Source organism: Babylonia areolata, chromosome 21, assembly GCF_041734735.1.
Source record: "Babylonia areolata isolate BAREFJ2019XMU chromosome 21, ASM4173473v1, whole genome shotgun sequence".
Taxonomy (NCBI): domain Eukaryota; kingdom Metazoa; phylum Mollusca; class Gastropoda; order Neogastropoda; family Buccinidae; genus Babylonia; species Babylonia areolata.
This window is the reverse complement of record NC_134896.1, coordinates 49,961,581-49,986,204: the sequence shown is the minus strand read 5'-3', so window position 1 is coordinate 49,986,204 and position 24,624 is coordinate 49,961,581. Positions and strand designations below refer to the sequence as shown.

The following is a 24,624-nucleotide window of genomic DNA, read 5'->3' as shown; positions in this document are numbered from 1 at the left end:
TGCATGCAGGCTTGCACTTACACACATGCGTAGATGCACAGATGTGGTCAGTCGCACATATGCACGCATGAGTGTGCACACATGTACATGCGTGCACATGCACGGACACACATGCATGCGCATGCACACACGCCCCCCCCCACACACACACACCCGCCCACCCACCCACCTTCACTGTCTCTGTCCCTCCAACCTCCGTGATACACACACATTCAAAAGAAGGGTCTTTCTCTGTCTGGCATGCCCCCTTCTTTCTCTGAGTTTCTCTCACTCCCCCACCATTCATCGTTTTGAACTCTCTCTCTGTCTCACATTTTTTAGTGCCTTGCCTTCAATATGATCAATGCAGAATAAGCTTATAACTAAGAAAGACTGATGTAAAAGATCCATCAGTTTGGCTGTGTCTCACTGTCGGTCTCTGCAAACACTATCTGTGCGTTCGTTCTTTAGTTTAGCGTCTTTTCACTATCAGTGATATTAGACGACTTTGTGTGTGTGTGTGTGTGTGTGTGTGTGTGTGTGAATCTGTGCGCCTCATTTTTTATTTCTCCAGTTATTCCCTATGTGTGTGTGTGTGTGTGTGTGTGGTGTGGTGTGTGTGTGTGTGAATCTGTGCGCCTCATTTTTTATTTCTCCAGTTATTCTCTATCCATTTTCTTTCCATCGGTCTGTCTCTCTAGCTCAGAACAATACCTGTATTGCCTGTGTCAAACCTGCTGCTAAGCACTGTAAAAACCCTCTTACCTGGGGGAACAAATACAACTTATATAATTCTCACATCAAGGCAGCCTGCCTCCGTGCCTCTGACGCACACTCAAAAGTACTGGGTCCCCATCTCTCTGTAGATGTTGAAACAAGCTGTTGTTGTAAGCAGCTGCAGGTGGAGGGGGATGAAGGGGGATGGAGAGAGGGACGATGGGAGGAAGGAGAGAGGAGGGAACAAACAGAAGTTTGCATAATCATTTCATGATGTCAGTGTGCCTTTGCTCAAGGCACTGTGTTCTGAACACCCTTTTTGGCAGCGTTGTAACAAGCTGTCATTTAATGGACAGCTGTGCACCTGTCTACACAGACATGGTTGATAGTGTTCAGCTCTTTTGATCTGTGCTGTACAGATCTGCATGATCAATGGTTTCTCCACTCCAGTGGGGTGAATTCATTGACAGCTCAGTCTTTTGTGAAGGACTATGATTCAGATTAGGAGGCAATGCATTGGCTCATAGTGCTACAGCCTTGGGGGTGGGGGGGTGGGGGGTGGGGGGTGGGGCAAATTGGCCTTTAGGGACCACCCCAGTGCCGACTGTTCTAAAGCCCACTTGGCTAAGTAAGAGAGTGGGGATGTAACTTGGGTGAAACACTTACTCCACTGTAATCAAATTTTTTTTTTTTTTTTTTTTTTTTTCTTCTGCCCCATCATCTGCACCGTTTCAGTGGCATTACTCCCACGCCGCTCATTTAGATTCCCCCATACACGGCCACACCCGGGTTCGTCCGTCGCAGTTCCAGCGTCGGCAGTCCACAGGGAACCATCAATGTTAGGTCGCCAGGAGGCCACACACCAGAGGAGACCCTGCACTGTTGTTGAGTCACTTCGGTGGTGTTCAGTGGTTCCTGCCCCGATTCAGCTTACTTAGGACACCACCTACCAAGGCCCCTACTAACGACGATAACGACAGCACATTTTCTTGTAATGACTGGATCATATTAATGTTGTTGTTTTTGTTTGTATTGTTGTTTTCAATGTTGTCGTTGTTGTTATCATCACCATCATCTGTATTTTTGTTTTTGATTTTGTTGATTTACATACTCTAGCTGAATTTCAAGTTATATTTCTCATGCTCATGCTGAGTTTCTCTGTTTTGTTTTTTTCCAGTCCTTGGAAAGCACACGGCGTATGCTGTCATTATGCGAAGAAGTGAGTACTCCAGTGACTTGATGTTGACTGCTTTGTAATTTGTAGTTCAAGAATAGTTAATCAGATCAAGTGTAAGTGGAGAATACAGTGCTGATGTGTTCCAGGCTGTGAGTTATTTTGAATTTTTTTCACGCTTTCTTGTTTTGATTTCGACAAATTTGTTGATAAAGAAGGTCATATTTGACAGGATGCATTTTATTGAGAAAATGAAAGGTGTTAAACTAAAGTTGTTTTTTTTTGTTGAGAATGTGTGTGTGTGTGTGTGTGTGTGTGTGTCTATACATCTATGTATACATATAATGTAAGTACATATGTATCTATAGGTAAAAGAGTGCCTTATAAGTAGTTCTTAGTCTTTGAATAAATACACATATAGCACAAAAAAGAAGGGGAAAAAAAAGACATATATATGTGTGTGTGTGTTTTTATTAGAAAAGAAGGTCAGTTATGACAGATATAGATAAGAATTATGAAAAATAGGTGGTATGAAAGTAGTACTGACTGCAGAATTCTGATGTTTGATCAACATGGGGCAGGAATACGAATCCCTATAGATGCTGTATCAACATTGTTGTGTCTTTATTTCATTATAGAGCAACAGTTACTGGACTTGTTTGCTGTTGAAGAGTAAATTGATTTGTTTTTGTTAGTCCATTGGAATGGGTGCTATTTTTGACAGACCACAAATTGTAGGGCATTTGATGACTGAGGCTGAAGTTTGCCCTTCAGAATATTCTCCCTTTCTTCCTCTCTCTCTCGTTCTCTATCTCTTCGTACTCGGAGACACTCCACTTTCCATTGACAGTGTTTTGGAACTGTTTTGAGTTGGAAAACTTAACATTGATGTGGGTTGGAATGGAAACAAAACGTTGATATGCTTCTTTTTTGATGGCGATCAGAGCAAGGAGGCGGGCATAAAAACGCTCGTCATGTTGGACGAGCAGGGCGGTAAGTTTTTCTGGGGCCTGGAGGGGGGGGGGGGGGGGTGAAGGGGGTGGCGCAGCTTTCGTTGTGCTCTCCCTTTCCGTTTGCACTGGCTCCCCACAGGGTGACGTCCCTTTTATCCTGGTTTTTGTTGTCGTTGTTGTTGTGGATCCCTTTTATGTTGTGATTCTGTGCGTAGTTATGCATGAAGAGGTCATGTTAATGACGCACATGTGCATTTTGACATAGAGTGATAGAGTTGTTCTCCAGTGCTTGTTAGTTCTTTCAGCGTTGTTGTTCTGATCTGTTGCCTGTGGATGTTTTGGCTCAGTCCATTTATGTGGCACAGTTCATTTTTGGTTTTTGTTGCATTCTTTCTTTCTCTGTCTCTGGACAGAAAATATATAAATGCCATTATTATTATTACTATTATTATTCATTCTGTCCAGAACTTTTTTTGTGTTCTGAAGTGTTGTAGTCATGATACTTTAGTAGCTGATACATGCAAGGTTAGATTTGTTTGAGTTTTTTTTTTTTTTTCTGGGGGATGTAGAGCTTCTATTTGGTCTCTGCAATATGTTTTTTCTTCCCCACTCCCCCTTGTTTTATATATATATATATATATATATATATATATATAATATATTGTTTTGTTTTACTAGTGTGCAATTTGTGTCGTTGGATGGCTTCAGGACAGATGATTTTTTTTGTTTTGTTTTTCAGTATATCAGGGCATTCAATATTTCTTTTTTTTATTTTTAGGACACAAATTGTTAACAGTACAATTTCAAGGCTTCACACTTCTCTCCTTTTTGCCCCCACAACTTTCAAATAACCTTAGATGTGAAGAGTTCTGGTGTAGTTAAGCTGCAAGACACTCCCGTTGCTGTTTCGGGGAACCTGGAAAGATGATTTTTGTTTTGAAGAGAGCAGCATTTTTGTCTTGGTTTCTTTGGACATGATGTTCCTGTGCACTGCTTGATGTGTCCAGCTTTGTTGAGTTTGAGTTTAATAATGAGCTGTTGGCAAAAGCCCTGAAGGTGAAGTTGTGCATGGGTCAGTGAAAGCTGCGTTGTTCAAGGGGTTGACTCTTGGATGTCTTGTGTGGGTGGGGGGTTCATGACCATCTGGCGCTGCGAGGATGGGTGCGGCTCTTTTCTTGTTCAGAGCTGAAATGAGGAGGGTCCTTGCAGCTGTGTGCAGCTTTCAGGTTGTTTCTTTGAAAATGTGCTTGTTCAGACAGTGTGAGATGGACATTCGGAATTCATCAGTTTTTTTTTTTTTTTTTTTTTTTTTTTTTTTTGAAGAGCAGGTCACTCACTCTCTTTGTGTTTTTGAGCAAGGTATTGAGTCCCACCGCCCTCCTGCTCTCCCTCTCCAAGTGGTGGTAACTGACGTTGTACTGAATCATTTTTGTTGTGTAAGTTTGATTGATTGGATGCAAGGTAAAGGGCATTTTGATTGGATGCAAGTTAAAAGAGCATGCACCATCGATATTTTTCCATATAGACTGTATTCTGTATCATTTATGTCAAGTTAATGGTCTGCTGTGATTGTTGTTTTCTTTTACATGTTTGGTTCATTGTGTCTTCATATCTTGGAAGGAAGACCCCCCAAGTTCTTTCTGGCAGTGACATCTGAGTGACAGAGTAATAATATATTAAGAACGGGAACTTCAATAAAAAGAAAACAAAGATTGCTTTGAAGGCATGATCAAGAACAATAATATCAATATCGTTGTCATGATGTATGCCTATAATTATATATATACCTGGCATAATCTCAGGCAGAGAATCATTTAATGAAACGTACGAAAAGAAAGAAGCTGCTTCACAAAATGTTACGCAGTCACCCCTGCACTATTTCTGAACTGTTTCACGATTGTAGTTTAGAAATTGGTTGGTGTGGTTGTAGTGTACAAACACCTGGTTTCCCTGAATGCACTTGATTTGTAGTTAGAGTTATGAGTAAAGTTAAGCTTCTCTCAATGTACTTGATGGTTGTTTAGTAGGTGGAATAGAGATTTGTTGCATGCACCATAACTAGAGTGTAAATTTTGGGTTTTCTTGAGCACAACGTGACATGTGGTTCTAGTGCAAAATGTTTGAGTGATGTGTTATAGACGCACATGTGTGTGTATGTTATGTGTGTGTGTGTGTGTTTCCCTCCCACTGCTTTTGTTTGACTGTGTGGTGAGGGGGTGTCACGATGATGGGTGCTGTGGTCCTTGCAGGCTGAGGATGCTGGGATCAAAACTATCGTCATGCTCGATGAACAGGGCGGTAGGTAAAATACCTCAATGCGGGTGGTTACTTGTACAACTTTTCTCTGTGTGTTTTTTGTCTTCTGCCGTTTTCTTAAGAAATAATGGGTGAAGGACCATGAGGCAAGGGGAATGTGTGTGTGTGTGTGTGTGTGTGTTTGAACTTGTACATTTTTTTTTTTTTTTTTTTTTTTTTTTTTTTTTGTATCTTAAAAAAAAAAAATGTGGAAGTAGCTTGATACTGATTTTGGATCATTGGACTTCAGGTGGAAATAGGATAAGTATCGGTATCAGTAGCTCAAGGAGGCATCTCTGCATTTGGTCAAATCCATATAGGCTACACCTCATCTGCCAAGCAGATGCCTGACCAGCAGCATAACCCAACACGCTTAGTCAGGCCTTCAGAAAAAAAAAAGAAAAAAGAAGAATAATAAATAAATAAATAAAATGAATTAAATAAATAGGATTAGCATTGCAGGATTGCTTCATACTTGTAGCTTCAGGTACAACACTAACAAAAAATATGAATTATTGTTCTTCGCAGGTGAAAACGTACTAAATGTTAATATAAGTTGGTTGTGACATTTCATTGTAATCTTGTTTGAAATTCATATAGCTCTACAAGTACACATTCACCGTGTGTGTGTTTGTATGTGTGTGTGTGTGTGTGAGTGTCTGTGTGTGTGACTAAGGTGATTCCTTTTTGAAGGAACAAACAAACAACAACAAAACAAGAAAACAAAAACAACACTTGATATCCTGGCAGACGGGCGCAATTGCTGAGTGGTTAAAGCGTTGGACTCTCAATCTGAGGGTCCCAGGTTTGAATCTCGGTGACGGCGCCTGGTGGGTAAAGGGGTGGAGATTTTTCCGATCTCCCAGGTCAACATATGTGCAGACCTGCTAGTGCCTGAACCCCCTTTGCGTGTGTACGCAAGCAGAAAACCAAATACGCATGTTAAAGATCCTGTAAACCATGTCAGCGTTCGGTGGATTATAGAAGCAAGAACATACCCAGCATGCACTCCCCTGAAAGCGGAGTACGGCTGCCTACATGGCGAGGTAAAAACGGTCATACACGTAAAAGCCCACTTGTGTACATACGAGTGAACGTGGGAGTTGCAGCCCACGAACGAACAAAGAAGAAGAAGATATCCTGGCACATCTATGTTTTAATGGACTGAGTGATTTCATTAGTGGAGGATTTATAGAGTAGTCATCATTATTCTTTCACAGGTTTATTGTTTGATTCTGACTGACCTCATAAAGCAGGTTTTTTGGGATGTTTCATTGTGTGTAGATCATACCATTGAGTATTCTCAATCTCTCTCACTCTGTCCGTCACTCTCCCTCCCTCTCTCTCTCTCCCTTCCTCCCTCCCTCTCTCTCTCTCTCCTGTTCTCTCACCTCTCGCCCCTCTCTCCATTATCTCCTCTGTGTAATGCTCAAAAGAGGTGCATGCTTTCTCACACTGACACAGACACACACATGCACACACCCACACATGCAAGCATGTATGCATGCACATTTGCATGCACGCAACATATGCATGTTTTTTTGCGCGCACACACACTTAACAAACACAAAGACTTGCGCGCGCGTGCACACACACACACACACACACACACACACACACACACACCCCAAAGTGTATTAAACAGATGGCTTCTTTTTAATCAAAATAATGTCAACAAGATAAGAAAAAATATTGATAAGTGAATACAAGCTTTATGTAAAAAAAATCATTAGGTTGCTTGTGGCTGTATGTGCTTGAGGTGTGTTTGATTTCTGATTGTTTTGTTTTGCAGTGCATGTCTGTCAAAGCAGAGTGTGGATTGTTAAGAACAGCAAAAAACAAACAGGCGTTTGCATAATTCCATTTGTTTTCTCTTTAGGGATTTTTGCCTCAGTTTTGTCTGGTGTGCGTATGCCTGTACACACACGTGTGTGTTAGTGTACATGCCTTTGCATGGGTGTTAACCAAAAACATATTGGCAATAGTAATGCATTGTCATTCTTAGCATTTGAAGCATGTCATTGTTGCTGATATATACTTGGAAATGTCTTTAATCCATTTATGTTACACGATGAAACGTTTCATTTAGGATAGCATTTCACTTACAGATATTTTCTATGATCATTGAATTTTTCCTGTACATTAATCTAACTGTTCTTTGTTTGCGGGTTCCATAAATGTATGTAGGTTTGGGGGCTAATTTGTAGTTCAGATTTTGTTGGATTATTTGAAACAACACTGAACAAGCAAATATTTGGAGAAGGTAAGATTTCATGGTTTTGCAGTGAAAGATTTTTTGAATCAAGTCTTTCCCAGACAGTTTCATATGGGTATGTGCCTGGTCTCAGTTATGATATTTCATATTTTGAATCGTGTCAGTAGTTATGTAAGATTTGAATTGAAAAAAAAAAAAAGTGCTGAAGTTTTGGATGGGTGTGAAAGTCCGGGTTTTTTTTTTTTTGTTTTTTTCTGATTGAAATTTGAAAAGCAAAAAAGGAATGAAGCTGAAAGATAGTAAATGAATAGCTAAGGCCAGGATGTTTGGAGATGCTTCACCATTATCATCATCATCATCATCATCATCATTGTCATCTTCTTTTGTTCCAGTTGACATTTGCTTCTTCATAATCATGGCAGAATTTGTTGTGTCCTATTTTGTAATGTATTCTGTTAACAGAACAAGCTTCTCTTTACAGAGCACATTGTGTAATCACGGAGACACAACAAGATTTCTTTTTTTTTTTTGGAGACCCATCAACCTTCTCTTTCCACCCACCTCCCCTCCCCCACCCCCTTCCCCATCTTTCTCCTATTCTCTCCCTCCCTCCTCGTCCTCATCGAGTTCAGAGTTCAGTGGGAGTCTAGGACTGTTTCTATGTTGGCAAATAAAGTAATTAATATTTATTTATTTACTTACTTATTTATTTACAATGTGTATGGACATTTTTAGATTGAAAATGACGAGAACGAGTCCTGTATGTAAGAGTCTGATTTTGTGTTTCGCAACACAAGTACTTTTCACCAAAATTATTTGAGCACTTTTTAAAAGAAATTTTATTTATTAATTTTTTTTTTACGTTATTCTTTTGCATACAAATCTGGGTCATGGTGGTTCTCCATTTTTATTTTAGAGCCCTTTTTATTTTTGTATAGAAATGAAGTACTTTTATTTTATGACTTAATTCTTGTTTATTTATTTATTTTCTTTAAACTTAAATGCTGCTTTTTTTGTTTTCTTTCTTTAAAAAAAAAAAAAAAACAAAAAACCCCCAACTAAATTCTGTTGTTTTTCTTTTAAATTGAAGTTCAGTTTGTTTTAAAAACGTACAGTCCTGGTAATGTTATGATTACAAGGGTCTGTTTTATGTCATTATGTAAGTTTTTAAACTACAGAGTCCTCTGGTTTCACCTTTCTTAATTCTAAAAAAAATAAAAAAAAAAAAAAATCCATTTGCATCATGTTTTTAACCTGTTGTTTGGAAACATATCTTGTGCAGAACATGTCTTTTTTTTTTCTTTTTTTTTTTTTACCTTCATTTAGAAGAAGAAAAAAAGAGTAGTGTTTTTACTAGGGGTTTGTTTTCATGCCATGTGTGCAGAACACGTCAGATTTTACCTTCATTTCCAAGAGAGAGAGAGAGAGAGAAAAAAAAAGTTTGAATCGTTGGTTTTGACACAGTGGTTTGTGTTCATGCCCGGTGCAGAACAACTGGACCGCATCGAAGAGGGGATGGACCAGATCAACCAGGACATGAAAGACGCGGAGAAGAACCTGGAGGGTCTGGAGAAATGCTGTGGACTCTGCGTGCTCCCTTGGAAACGGTCGGTAGGATTGTTAGTAGTAGTAGTAGTAGTATTTGCATTTGTATTTGTATTTCTTTTTATCACAGCAGATTCCTCTGTGTGAAATTCGGGCTGCGCGTCACTATAATACAGCGCCACCCATTTTTTTGTATTTTTTCCTGCGTGCAGTTTCATTTGTTTTCCCTATCGAAGTGGATTTTTCTATAGAATTTTGCCAGGGACAACCCTCTTGTTGCCGTGGGTTCTTTTACGTGCGCTAAGTGCATGCTGCACACGAGACCGCAGTTTATCGTCTCATCCGAATGACTAGCGTCCAGACCACCACTCAAGGTCTAGTGGAGGGGGACAAAATATCGGCGGCCGAGCCGTGATTCGAACCAGTGCGCTCAGATTTTCTCGCTTCCTAGGCGGACGCGTTACCTCTAGGCTATCACTCCACTAGTAGTAGTAGTAGTAGTAGTATTAATGGGACTGGCTCAAGCCTGATGCAGTTGCAAGTATTATCAGTTTGTTTTGGAATATCTTGAGAAGACATGTGCTTCTTATATAGCTCCTCTTTTTTTTAATTTTTTTATTTCATCTTGTTTAGCTGCCAAGTCAACTGACATGCTGCTTGCCTGCATGCTCGCATTCACTCTTGAATCATGTTGTTCAAAAGTGGGGTTCTTAGTGAACTTCAGTCCTCTGACTGTTTTCAGCAAGGTAAGGCACTGGCCTTTAATTTATATTATTATTAAAAAAAAAAAAAAAAAAAAAAAAATTATATATATTTTATTATTATTTTAAATCAATTTAATTTTATTATTTTAAAAAATGTTATTTTTATTTTATTATTATTATTATTATTTTTTTTTTATATTTTATTTTATATTATTTTATATATATATATTTTTTTTAAATTTATTTATTTTTCTCAATGTCTGACTAAGCACGTTGGGTTACGCTGCTGGTCAGGCATCTGCTTGGCAGATGTGGTGTAGCGTATATGGATTTGACTGAACGCAGTGACGCCTCCTTGAGCTACTGATACTGATACTGGCCTTTAAAAGAGACCACACTGCTGTTGACTGTCAGTTCTTTGTATCACAATTGAAATAATGAACCTTTTGGCATCTTGTCAAATATGATAAGTAGAAACAAGTTACACTGATGTTTGGTGTGTTTTTTGACTCACTTGTGTAAACAAAGTGAGTCTATGTTTTAACCCGGTGTTCGGTTGTCTGTGTGTGTGTGTGTGTGTCCGTGTGTCTGTGTGTCCGTGGTAAACTTTAACATTGACATTTTCTCTGCAAATACTTTGTCAGTTGACACCAAACCTGGCATAAAAATAGGAAAAATTCAGTTCTTTCCAGTCATCTTGTTTAAAACAATATTGCACCTCTGGGATGGGCACAAAAAAAAAAGAAGAAAAAAAAGAATCCTAATTATATGCAAACTGCATTTACTGTTATATTTATATTTTTTGTATTTTCTAAACTTGGCACTTTGACCTCTTATTCTGACACAACAACAAGAGGAGTCATTATTATCATTTTTTGTTCAAACAGGAACTTCTTTTGCTTGCAAAGCATGGAATTTTTATTTATTTTGCAAACGTTTTGGTGCAGATAGTAAAGAAGGGAAATTACTCTGTAATTAATGCTAGGGGACTTAATTTATCACAAGTGAGTCTTGAAGGCCTTGCCTCTCTTGTTTTTTTTTTTTTTTGTTTTTTTCCCGGCATTTGGAACAAAGCAGCATCAATGACTCGTCTTATGTTTCCATGGCAGGTCCAAAAACTTTGAGAAGGGAGCCGACTACAACAAAACCTGGAAGTCCAACGATGACGGCAAGGTCAACACCAACGGTCCGCGGGTGGTGGTTGGCGATCCCAACGGCGGCATGGTCACCGGTGGCTATGTCACACGGTGAGTGCTTTTCAAGGGTCGGGTCAAGCTTTGGGGATTCTGTTTCTGGAGAGAAACATTGGCGTGGGTTGGACCTGGGTGTTGGCGGGCGCAATAGCCGAGTGGTTAACCCTTTCGCTGCCAGGAAAATAAGATTTAAGTGAAATCTATTTGCCAGGGTTTTTTCACAAAAAACGGGTATAAATTTACAAAAAATTCTGTGCTCTTTGTTATTGGAGAAAGACCCATAAAAGTATATATTTTCTGAAAGGGAAATGAATAAAGAATACAAAACACATGATGTTTTCCCATTTTATGCATTTTAAGTGACATGCTGTTGTTTTGAAATCAGTGTTTTGTTTTTTGTCACATTTTCAACTTGTTCATTACAAACATTAGTCTGGTAATTTGCACAAAAATATCATTTTCTGGACAAATGGATATCTGCACACACAAAATCATACTAGAACAACCACAGTATAAAAAAACTGGAAAAGAAATAGATGCATTGTGACTTCTGCAAGTGATAATATGGATGTGAGGCCACGCCCCCTCAGTCTCCACCCCCCTCCTCTTCACCCCTCTCACACCGTCACTTCATCAGACCGCGTTGGCTGAGTGCCAAGAAAATAGCTCATACGGTGCCCTGCTAAAAATTCGTCTGCTAGAGTTGAACAGCCTGCATCACTCACTGATAGTTGTATCTTGGCCACTCTCTTGATTGCTCCCTTTATTTTCTATCAAATCGTCCTATAAATGTTCACCACTGTCTTCTCCTTCGAATTTGTGCTCCAATTCTTTCTGAGCATTAGCTAAAGAAAGTAATCTTGGTTGATTTAGTTCGCCACGAGCGCATGTCTTGAGCACGGAGTCAGTCCGACATTTTGTTGAGCGAGCGAGGAGAGGAGCCAGGCAAAGACTGCGGCCAGTAACCCAACCAAAACGTTCAAATAAAGGACTGCCTTATGACGCAGATGGTGTTTCTAGCTATGAATAGAATCCAGAAAGATTCCCCAAGCTGAAGCTACCAGCATTTTTGTCAACGAACTGAATGCAAAGCAGGGAAAAGTCAGAATATTTCGATGACGAGTTATCTCGTCATGCAGGCAGCGAAGCATACATGCTTGCCATGACGAGTTATCTCGTCATGCAGGCAGCCTAGGGGTTAAAGCGTTGGACTGTCAATCTGAGGGTCCCGGGTTCGAATCACGGTGACGGCGCCTTGTGGGTAAAGGGTGGAGATTTTTCCGATCTCCCAGGTCAACATATGTGCAGACCTGCTAGTGCCTGAATCCCCTTCGTGTGTATATGCAAGCAGAAGATCAAATACGCACGTTAAAGATCCTGTAATCCATGTCAGCGTTCGGTGGGTTATGGAAACAAGAATATACCCAGCATGCACACCCCCGAAAACGGAGTATGGCTGCCTACATGGCGGGGTAAAAACGGTCATACACGTAAAAGCCCACTCCTGTGCATACAAGTGAACGCAGAAGAAGAAAAAGGACCTGGGTGTTGCTAGCAGTGCAAGGTTGGAAATTCCCTGATAATTTTTGGTTGTCCTAGAGAAAGTAGATAGAAAAAAAAATCAAAAAATACAAAACAAAAATAACACCTACTTGCCCCCCCTTGCCCCCCCCCCCTCCCCCCGCCCCCCAGTTTCTTCTTGCTGTACCCAAATAAAGAAATGGTGAATGAAAGTAACTACCTGTATAGCAGTGACAAATCAGCAGACAGAATTTTTTTATGCCTGAAAGGAATAGATGATAAATTGTTTCATTACAGTCAGAAGACATGAATGGTGCCATGGGTTCCACAGAGAATTTCATGTCAGATAAATGTATCGTTTCCATTTACAAGTTTTATTCACAGAACACCCCTGTGAAAGCTGTGGAAAATTGTTGATTGAATTGTATGAAAACAGTGCACACTGTGCTTTGCTCCTCTGCTTTTTGTGGTATCAGAATGTTGTGTGTGCTGCAGGGGAAAAGAAGAAATGTAGGCTTTTGTTAGAGGGGTTGAAGTTCAGTTCTGCTCTCAGGCCTTTTATTTTATTATTCTGATGAGACAATAAACCGAGGTCCTGTGTGCAGCATGCTCTTAGTAGTCTTAGCACACATAAATGAACCCTTGGAAACAAAAGGGTTGTCTCTGTCAAATTTCTGTAAAAAAAAAAAAATCCAAAAAAAATCCAATTTCATTGTAAAACAAGTACACTTGCAGAAAGAAGAAAAGGGGAAAAAGAATATATATATATATATATATATATATATATATATATATATATATATATATATATATATATATGAGTGGGGTTGCACTGTAGAAGGCGAATTTCACACAGAAATCTATTTTGACAAAAAGTAATGAATGCAATTCAGTACAAGTGTAATACAATGCAATTCAATTCCAGTTCTGTTCTATGCAGTGCAATAGAATACAACACAATTCAATGCAGTGCAGTACAGTGCGGTTACAACACAGTACATCACAGCACAGCACAACACGGTTGATTATGAGGGGCATAACGTCTGACTGTGTAAAGTTCCCTTCTGGTTTTCTTCCCACCTCGGGGAGGAAGGTGGCAGAGTGCTTTATAGACGCTCCTCTGCCGGTACGGTGCGCGAGTGTCTGGGTTCAAATCCTGCTCTCTCGCCCTTCCTTTCTCCCACGTTTGACTGGGGAATCAAACTGAGCATCTAGTCATTCGGATGAGATGATAAATAAGATGATAAATTGTTTCATTACAGTCAGAAGACATGAATGGTGCCATGGGTTCCACAGAGAATTTCATGTCAGATAAATGTATCGTTTCCATTTACAAGTTTTATTCACAGAACACCCCTGTGAAAGCTGTGGAAAATTGTTGATTGAATTGTATGAAAACAGTGCACACTGTGCTTTGCTCCTCTGCTTTTTGTGGTATCAGAATGTTGTGTGTGCTGCAGGGGAAAAGAAGAAATGTAGGCTTTTGTTAGAGGGGTTGAAGTTCAGTTCTGCTCTCAGGCCTTTTATTTTATTATTCTGATGAGACAGTAAACCGAGGTCCTGTGTGCAGCATGCTCTTAGTAGTCTTAGCACACATGAATGAACCCTTGGAAACAAAAGGGTTGTCTCTGTCAAATTTCTGTTAAAAAAAAAAAAAAAAAAAAAAAAATCCACTTTCATTGTAAAACAAGTACACTTGCAGAAAGAAGAAAAGGGGGGAAAAAAAAAAAAAAAAAAAAAAAAAAAATATATATATATATATATATGAGTGTGGTTGCACTGTAGAAGGTGAATTTCACACACAGAAATCTATTTTGACAAAAAGTAATGAATGCAATTCAGTACAAGTGTAATACAATGCAATTCAATTCCAGTTCTGTTCTATGCAGTGCAATAGAATACAACACAATTCAATGCAGTGCAGTACAGTACAGTGCAATTACAACACAGTACATCGCAGCACAGCACAACACAGCTGATTATGAGGGGCATAACGTCTGACTGTGTAAAGTTCCCTTCTGGTTTTCTTCCCACCTCGGGGAGGAAGGTGGCAGAGTGCTTTATAGACGCTCCTCTGCCGGTACGGTGCGTGAGTGTCTGGGTTCAAATCCTGCTCTCTCGCCCTTCCTTTCTCCCACGTTTGACTGGAGAATCAAACTGAGCATCTAGTCATTCGGAATGGCTTGTCTGGCAAGAATCGTCTCGTAGAAGAGATGACGCACAACAAAGGAAAGTACAAACACATTGGTGTAGGGAGAAAAGGAAGCAGTCTCACTTGGTCGTTGTAGGGGGGAAAGTTGGGGTCAGGGGTGTTTGGAGTACACGTGTGTCAGAATGATTTGTTTATTTTTTTTATTTTTTATGGGGGGTGGGGGTGGGGGGAGGGTAGGGAAGTAAGTGAGAAAATTATTATGTATATGGTTCGTTATATTAGGTGTGTTGCACTGTAGAAGGTGAATTTCACTACAGAAATCTGATTTTGACAAAAGTAATGAATGCAATTCAGTACAAGTGTAATACAATGCAATTCAATTCAATTCTGTTCTATGCAGTGCAATAGAATACAACACAGTTCAGTGCAGTGCAGTACAGTGCTATTACAACACAGTACATTGCAGCACAGCACAACACAGCTGATTATGAGGGGCATAACGTCTGACTGTGTAAAGTTCCCTTCTGGTTTTCTTCCCACCTCGGGGAGGAAGGTGGCAGAGTGCTTTATAGACGCTCCTCTGCCGGTACGGTGCGCGAGTGTCTGGGTTCAAATCCTGCTCTCTCGCCCTTCCTTTCTCCCACGTTTGACTGGGGAATCAAACTGAGCATCTAGTCATTCGGATGAGATGAGAAACCGAGGTCCCGTGTGCAGCACACACTTGGTTGGCGTGCTGAAAAAGAACCCATGGCGGTGCGAGTGCTGTTCTCTGGCAAAATTCTGTTGAAGAAATCCAGTCTGATAGATACACAATTATATATATATGTGTATGTATATATATATATATATATATATATATATATATATACATACATAATTTGTATTTGTATATGTGTGTGTATGTGTATATATATATATATATATATATATATATATATATATATATATATATATATATGTATGTATGTATGTATATATATACATGCAGTTGCACTCGAGGCCTAAGTGCGTGGGTTATGCTTGCTGCTGGTTAGGCATCTGCCTTAGCAGATATGATTTAACATATGGATTTGTCCGAACGCAGTGACGTCTCCTTGAGAAACTGAAACTGATTATGAGAAAGTTCTCATCTTGTTCCCCCCCCCCCGTACCCCTCACACCCCTCCTGGCAGGGTGATGAACGATGCCCGGGAGGACGAGATGGAGCAGAACCTGGGGGAGGTGTCCGGCATGATCGGCAACCTGCGCAACATGGCTGTGGACATGGGCAACGAGATCGTCTCGCAGAACCGACAGATCGACCGCATCAACCAGAAGGTAAAGTACACACACACCCTTGGGCGCTGTTTAGGGAGGAGCGGTGCTGTGCTTCCCGTTTGGTCGGGTTGTAGGGCTGGGGGGTGTGGGGGGGGAAGTTGGGGTGTGGGTGAGGGGTTGTTTGGCATGTGTCACCGTGTGTCAGGAATGTGATTTTTTTTTTTTTTTTTCGTCCTGGGGTGGTTTTATGGGGGCGAGGGGTGAGCGGGGAGGGTAGGGGTGGTATCAGTGTGGAAAGCTTTATTATGGTCAGCTCTGGCTCTGCGTTGCTCACTTCAGGTGTTCTGGCAGCCGCTCTTTGTTCAGAGAGCAGGGTTGTTTTTCCTCACTCTCCTTTGGAGGTTGTGTCTGTGTGTGTGTGTGTGTCTTTTTTTGTGTTTTTTTTTTTCCTCGTCTCTTTCAGATATTAATAAAATTTCAGGGAGAGCGTTTTCTTGGAGTAAGCATAGAGTGGTGTGGTTCAGTTAACTAATTTTCAAAAAAAAAGATATGAGGCAAAAAGGTTCAGAAGAGTGGACCAGTTTTGACCACATATGAATCTTTGCAGTATTGACTGATTGAGTCTGAAAGTGTGAATTCTTAAAAAAAAAGAAAGAAAAAGAGATGACTCATAGCTACAAAAAAGACATGTGAATACTGAAAGACAAGCTTTGATTTTTTTTTTCAACTTTTAAAATCAATTTTGTTTTTGTGTACTAACCAGAGCTATTGAACCAAAGCACATTGAAATGCCAGCCATGGCAGAAGTCAACTGCCACTCATTTGCTTTCTTCTGTTTGATAGTATGAAAGTAAAACATGTGCATAGTGCCATGGAGTTGAAACAGTCAGTGGGCAGCAGTTTGAACTTATTGCTCTCAGGGGCCAGCTGTTTCTTTTTTTTTTTACTTCTTTTTTTTTGCCTTTATTTTATTGTAACGGTATTGCGTACACTGCTTGGTACTGGTTGTATGGGTAGTCCTTCTTGCTTGACAAAATTATCTGCTGAGCACTTTCACCCACACACACGCACACACACACACACACACACACACACACACACAGACCGACTCTGTTCTTTTCTTTACTTTTTTTTTTTCTTATTGTAATGGTATTGCGTACACTGCTTGCTGCTTGAGGCAGTATATTGGGAGTCCTTTTTGCATAACAGTTGTATCTGCCAAGCACCTTCACCACACACACACACACACACACACACACCCACAGATTCTCCCATGCACATACATGTGTTCACACACACACACACACTTGTGTGCACATGCACTCTCACACATGCACACGCACTCTTATGTAGGCACACACACACACACACACACACACACACACACACACACATATATGCACATATATATATATATAGAGAGAGAGAGGTTCTGTTTCCTTGTCCCTCTCCACTGTATTTCTGGAGTCGTATCCCTTCATGTGGTGTTCATAATCCTTTCCCTTGGGGGAAGGGGAAAAGACTTCAGGATATGTGTTTTGTTCTTTCTTTGTGACATTTCCTGATGACGTGAACTGTACATGTGTGTGTGTGTGTGTGTTCTGTATAAAAGATTTAAAGCGTTTATGTACTTTTCGTTTAAAAAAAAAAAAGAAAAAAGAAAAGTCTTGTGGATGTTATTGTTTGTTGAATGTAGGACATTGGAGAAAGAAAGAAAATATTTCAGCCATCAGCCAGGTGGAAGAAGGAGAGGTTTATATAAAAAAAAAAAGAAAAAAAAAAAAGGGCATGGCAAAAATTCAGTCAGAGTTTGATTGTGTGTGTTCAACAGATTTGTGTGAACCTTCTGTGTTGACTGACAGAGTTCAGAATTAGTTGGGGAAAGGGGTGGGGAGAGGTAGTATATGTTTTTTTTATGAGTCACCTTGACAGCAGAAACATAGTAGCATTAGCGGTTCTCCAACTGTGATATATATATATATCCCCCATATTGACATAGAATGTTGCACTGATAGTTCATGGTAATATCCTGCGTGCGTATGGTAATATCCTGTGTGCGTACCTTAACAATACATGTTTGCTGTGTGTGCCCCATGCTGTGTGAGTCACTCTAAACTTCTTCTATCCTTGCAGGGCTTATCAAACGAAACGCGCATTACAGAAGCCAATAAGAGAGCAAACAAACTCCTTACAAATTAATCTCCTGATGGGGAGGTTTGCGGCGTGGGAAAGCCCTAGTATTGGTGGAATGGACGGAGCTGGGGAGTGGAAAAAAGACTTTAAAAAAAAAAAAAAAAAAAGTTCATGCATTTTCGGCCCGAACTGGCTCTGTAAGATGCCCAGACTCGCAGGTTGTGAGTTACTGTTCTTGGTGCTCACAAGAGACGCTCAGTCGATGGACTGTTTTTTTTTTTTCTCTCTCTCTCTCTTTTTTTTCCCCCTGGTCACTATAGAAATTAGCTCTAGCATTAGGAATGGTCCTTGTCTCTCTCTCTCAATGTCTTTTCTTATTTCTGTTGCCTTGTTTTCACAGTTCTGGCTTTTGTTTTTCTCAACGGACGTCTCGTCTTTTATTTAGGAATTTATTTCTTGTAGCGCTGGTTGGTTGGTTTGTTATCGGCTGTGGAGTTTCCTGTAGTGCAGTTGGGTTCGATTCTCTTGCCTGGTTATGCATTTTGTTCGGCACTTGATGGACGTCACGCTGTTTACTGTGCGATAGTCACTGATTTCACAAGTTGTGTGCTTTTTAAAAAAATTTTTTTTGGTTCTTTTTCTTCTTTCGTTAAAATTCTGTCGGTTGCACAACTGGGAAGAAAAAAAGTTTGCATGCATGGATAATGTGTTTTGCCGGTCATTTCTCCAGTTCTGTACTTACTTTTGTTGTCAGTATTTTGTGGATTTTGGTAGTGGGCCATCATAGGCGCATGCTTTGTTTTTCGATTTGATGTATATATTTAAAATTTAAAAAAATTTCTTGAACCTATTTTTGACTGCCTATTGATTATTACCTTACATATTGTTTCATCTGATCTAGCATTGGGATAGGGCATTTTAATCTGATGTAAAGCTTTGATCAGGTATTCTGTTTTCAGTTACATTTTTGTCTGTGTTTGATAATGGTAATATTGATGTTAATGACAGCAGTAGTTGTAGCAGAAGTAGTAGTAATGATATTTAAAATGATACCAGTTTTTGTTTACGGGCATCATTTCTGCGTCTTATTTGATCTTAGCAATAAGGGTAATAAGCATCAGGTGACCTAATTATTGACAAGAGTGTAGCAGATTATGTGTATGGAGGTGTTTATTGATGGAATTTTATTCTCTTTGTATTTTAATGGAATATTGCTTTGTGTGATAGCTTAGGCAACAGGATTTGTTAAGAAATACACCCATCTTGAATTTCATTCTTGATCACATTTGTTCTTTCAGTATTGTTTGTATGCAGCCCTGTCACATGTGTATAAAGCTCATTATAAATAACATCGCATTGATTGACTTTATCGTTTAGAATAGTTGGTTTCATTGGAGGCAGGCTTTGAAGTTACTTGATGAACGTGAAGGAATGAGATAATGTATGCACAAGTTACATATTGTATGATGTACGCACAAGTGTACATGCACACAGAACTACTCATACACGCTCTGTGTGTGTGTCCTACTGACACATGCTGGTACACATACACCCTTCTACAGTGCACACATGACGTGACATTCACACACATATGCCAAACAAGATTTTGGGAGGGGGGTGGGGGGAGGGGCATTAACACTAGCAGGTTTTATAGTATGAGCAATCTTCTTCTTTCCTTGATTGGAAAATGTTTATACACACACACACACACACACACACACACACACACACACACATACTTAAGTGCACTGTCACTTTTCTCATGGTCTTAAACTAGTCTTGTGATTAAATCTTTCTGTTGTCAATCTTTTCGAAAAGTGGTTGGCAGTTTTTCCTTCAAACTAGAAATTCTTCAAAGAAATCAAGTTAATCTTAATCCAAGCATTCATCTAAGTCGCTGAGAAACAAGTCCTAGTATTAAAAAATGCCCACACAATTTAAAAGAAAATATGGTATATGCACAGCGTAATAGTGAGTGATAATTGTGGAGTGTGCACATTTGGCTGAAGTGTTCAAAAGTTAATCACGCTTTTAGCAGGAATCTTCATTAGTGGTGTGTGTTTACAAAGCCGTGCTCAGTGCGTGATCGAAATTCCCCACCAAACCCTACTCAAAGGCGGCGGGCTAGGGTGGTTCGAAATAAACAACAGGCATTTCCAGCCGGCAGTTGTTGCAGAATAAAATGCTAGAGGGATGGATTTGAATAGAAAAAAAAAAAAGAAAAAAAAAGCAAAGTAAATAAAATTAAACAAACCTGTAGAAAGAAAGGAAAAGAAAATGTTAATTGAATGACCATCATATCATGGCCATTAACACGGTGACTGACGACCCGTCAGCCAAAGACAGGTCAGATAATACATGTATCTCGGTACCAGCGCATAAGCAGTAGAGGACGTTGAAAAGCTGAATCGATGACTGGCAGTTGCTCCATGCTTTTTTTGGTTTCCTCTGATTTTCTGATTTGACCAGCATCCGTAATTAATTGTCTGTCACTTGGCCGAGGATCATAAGAATTGTGTAACCTGTCAAAGAAAGCTTAGAAAGTTGAGTTGCATTTTTTTCATTATTATTATTGTTATTGCTATTGTTACTGCTATGGATGTTATTACTATTATTTCTTTATTGAGATAAAAAGGACAGAACCTTGAAACCATGATGGAATAACTGCTGAGAAAGATTATTACCCCTTGTTCAGAAAATGAAATGGAAAGGGGGAGAATCTTCTTTGAAATCTTTTTTCCCCTGTCCCACCCTTTCTCCTTCCTGTTCTGTTTGAAAAAAAACGGGGTGGACATTGATAACGGGAGAGAAGCAATGGGAACCTCTTCGGATGCCCTAACTCATTTCATTTCTTTTTGTTTGAAGTGTGGAAGTACATGCAGGTGTGAATGTTCTGTGTGTGTATGTGTGTGCACATATTTTGCAGTCAGTGCAGCAAGCAGAGTGTCATTTAGGAGGGTTTTCTCTCCAGCTGTCCTGGGTTGTTTTTTTTTTGTTTTTTTTTTATGGAGATGGCCACACCAGACATTTTCATTGCTTGTCATGAGCTAATAATAAACTTAGAAGAAAAAAACAACAAAACCTCTCGTCTCAGTAAGAATGAATAAACAATGAGCCCAGGGGAACAAATAATTAACAAATGGTAAGTTCTCAGTGAGGTTCAGTAGAATCGAAAAAGGACAGCCCGTTTTCTTAGCAGGAGGAAGCGGGAGCATTAAAAAAAAAAAAAAAAAAAAAAAAAAAATACTGATCACAACTGCGGCACTAACAGTGAGTGGACTGTGAGTGAGAGCAGGTGTGTTGACAATGCCGGCTGACTCGCTGCGTGTGAGTGAGTCCGGGCAGCAGAGGTGAAGAGGTGGCAAGGAGGGAGAGGGGAGAGCTGAGTGAAGGTGTTAAATGTACTCAGCCAGTTCCTGTACCTTTCTGTTTTGAGATCGGGTGTTTAACTCATTCTAGCCCACAACCACATACCCTTTACAACTCCCCTGGACCAGCACTGCATGAGAACGCTGCAGAAGAAAAACCAAAAAAAAACCCCCAAAAAACAGGGTGGTTCACAAAAGCAGCAAGGATCTATGGAGAATTGTTTATTTAATCGGTCAAACCAAGTTTCGTTTTCATACTTCCGGAATCTGTAAAGGGTTCAGTTTCGAATGCCAGCAGTACCAAGCAAGAATGATCGAAATTAGAATAGTGTGTTGGTAGGAGAACACTTGTGCCTGATCCACAGGGGAGGTAATCATGGTACGAGTTTACTGGTACGCCGGGGTAGGATGAGTTAAGAAACAGAAGTGAATAAAGCAAAAACAAAGGGGACAGACAGTAACAAGGGTGTAGAAAGAGGTAGGTAAGGAGGTGAGGGGTGTGGGGGGTGGGGGGGTTTGAGGGGAGGACAGTTACAGTTGTGAGGCATAGAGAGAGAGAGAGAGTGTTACCATCATGGTTTGTTGTTGGGTGTCAGAGCTGCGTTGTGCAGTTTGGTGTGCCGTAACAAAGGCTGTTGATTCCCACCACCCTATCCTCCCACACCCACCTTTTCAAAGGAAAAGAAAGAATCAAGTATGATTTGGAAAAAAAACAAAAAAAAAACACCATTTTTTATACTGACAGTGCATGGAACTTTTCTTGTTCTGTCTTTGTTGGCAGTTCTCTGTGAGAAAAGAAAAGTGGTCTTTACTCAGTCTTGACATAAATCACACACGCGCACACACACACACACACACACACACACACACACACACACAGACACACACACACACACACACACACACACACACACACACACAACAAGAACTTATCTCTCCTGTCATTTGGTTTGATGCTGCTTTATGAATAAAACTAATTTGAGAGAGTATAAGGTGAGTTTGTATATGATATTGATATATGAATAATTGGCAGTTCCAGTTGATTTTGATATAATTCTCACACACGTGTCAAAGCACTTCAGAAGCATTATGAATGTTGCCTGGCTTTAAAAAAAAAAAAAAAAAAGAAGAAAAAAAAAAGTTGTTTGTGGTTGCTGTGTGTGTTTTATCTGTCTTGTTTGCTTGGAATGGAATTTTGGGAGGGGGTGGGGAGGGAGGGGGGGTGGGGTGGGGTGGGGGGGGTCGTAGCACTTTAAGATGTTAACGTTTATTGCAACTCAGATTGATCATGTCAGCATTGAGATGTGAAGAGTAGGTAACACCTAGGAACATGCATCCTACTACCTAACCCGCCCCCCCACACCCCAGAAAATAAGTTGTTATGTACAGATTATTCATTATAATTTTAAAAAAAAAAAAAAAAAAAAAAAAAAAAAAATCACACTTGTTTGCAAACATACACATGCGTACACATGCACATTTGCTGTTTTCCACAGGGATTCGTATCGGTATATTTCTCATGAGGAAATCTTTGTTTCATTATAACCTCACAGCCCAGCACCCCTCATGCCTCAGTTCCAACATGCCCTCTCTCTCCCTTACAGCTACTCTTAAGCAACCATCTGTGTTGAATGGTCCTAAGTAAACTGTATGCTTTTGCGAGCGTGCTTTATCTTATCTCTCCCCCTCCCACCCACCCACCCCCTTGCCCCCCACACTGTCCCCTCCCATCTGTGCAAATACAAAGTAAGATCTGTGTTGTTTTGCAAGGCTAATAATATGAAAATAAAGAAAAGAAACCCCAAGGGCATTTGGTATTACTTTTACTGGGTTGTTAGTTTAGTTCTACGAGTTTGGCAAGCTAGGTTGATTGAATTTTTTTGTTGATTAAATGATGAGACTTTTAGTTCTATGAGTTGGCTATAACTAGGTTGATTGAATTCTTTGTTGATTAAGTGATCAGACTTTTAGTTCTGTGAGTTTGCTAAACATGGTTGATTGAATTCTTTGTTGATTAAGTGATCAGACTTTTAGTTCTGTGAGTTAGCTAAACATGGTTGGTTGAATTCTTTGTCAATAAAGCGATTGAACAGTTAGGGAAATGAAGTGGTTGAACTTGTAGGGATTTAAAGATATTTCAGTATGGAAAGATCTGATAAAGGATACTTCCAAAAGAAACTGAAGTCTGGTGAGAAAATGCACTGCTCACGGATGTCACCAAGTATGAGTGAGCTTTGAACTAAGCATTGATTCCATGAAAAGATAAATGTTCACTGTCATCATCACTCAAAAAAGTCTGCAATTGGAAGTGAAAAGGGTGGCAGTGTTTTCTGTATTTTCTTCTTCTTCTCCTTCTTCTTCTTCTTCTTCGTCACTTAGACTCTAGAGATTGTGATGTCTGTTTTTCTCCTTCATTGGGAGTAGATGGTAGTAGTCTAGAGTACTGAGTAACGGAAGTTTTATCTCTTCTCCTGGACCCTGATTATTATGATTCCAAAGGTGTGTGCTTTTCTTTTTTTTACCTTACCAAGAAAGATTCATTCTCTCCCCTTCATCTGAAGAAGTTCGTATCCTTTTTCTTTTATTTTCCTTTAATTTTAATTTTTTTTTTTTTTTTAAACCAAGGGATACTACATTCTTTCTTTTTCACACCATTGTAGTGACACATTCACACAATTCATAAATTTTTCATAATATATATGTGTATATATATATAGAGAGAGAGAGATATATATATTTGATTATATATCCAGTAGTTAACTTGTTTTTTTTTATATAATGGTCAGTTTATTTTTATTATCATTATTATTGGGTTTTTTTTCTTTGTTTGTTGTTGTTGTTTTTAGCTGGATTACAATGTTGTTGGTTGTTTTTATATGTTTATGTTGTTGCTTGCCTTCTTTGTTTTTGAGTTTGATGTAGTATCATTCTTTTTGTTTTCTTTTTTTTTTTTCTTTTTTGTTTCTTTCCTGTTTTCTTTTCCTCCTTCTCCTCCTCTTGCTCCTCCTCTTCCTCCTCCACCACCACCACCACCACCACTCCCTGGCCTGCCCCAACCTTCCACCTCCGACCTCTGTAGGGCGTGTCGCTCAACGACCGGGTGGATGTTGCCAACAAGCGGGCCAACAAGATCCTTCGGAACCAGTGAGACAGGACACAGGAGTGCCCTTGGATGGTGTGTGGGGGGGGTTGTGGAGCCTTTCGGTGAGAGCAGTGGTGGCCAAGTGGGACAGTTGCTTGGTCTGCGAGCGGAAGGGAACGGTTTGTTTGTTGGTTTGTTGGTGTTTTGTGGGGGTTTTTTTGTGTTTTTTTTGGTGGGTGAGGGCGGGGGGAAGGTTTATGCGAGGGGTGACTCCAGCCACTACTACCGGAGCAGTGTGCACAACGTGTTTTTTTGTTGTGCTTTGTTCTTCTCTCC

At 39.9% G+C, this 24,624-nt stretch overlaps 1 protein-coding gene across 6 annotated transcripts in view; it reads left to right on the top strand.

Annotated features, from left to right (window-relative positions):
- LOC143296314 (synaptosomal-associated protein 25-like) overlaps positions 1-24,374 on the top strand; it is a 41,321-nt gene extending 16,947 nt beyond the window's left edge. For 3 of the 6 annotated variants that reach the window (XM_076608178.1, XM_076608176.1, XM_076608177.1), the window contains 6 exons: positions 1,874-1,915; positions 5,073-5,121; positions 8,823-8,940; positions 10,692-10,829; positions 15,621-15,765; positions 24,286-24,374. In XM_076608178.1, the coding sequence (XP_076464293.1) occupies positions 1,874-1,915; positions 5,073-5,121; positions 8,823-8,940; positions 10,692-10,829; positions 15,621-15,765; positions 24,286-24,354 (561 nt within the window). In that variant the 3' untranslated portion in view covers positions 24,355-24,374. Of the gene's footprint in view, positions 1-1,873; positions 1,916-2,814; positions 2,864-5,072; positions 5,122-8,822; positions 8,941-10,691; positions 10,830-15,620; positions 15,766-17,838; positions 21,680-24,285 lie in introns of those variants that run through there. The other 3 variants (XM_076608179.1, XM_076608182.1, XM_076608181.1) reach the window with 3 other exon arrangements.
- The last annotated feature ends 250 nt before the right edge of the window (positions 24,375-24,624 follow it).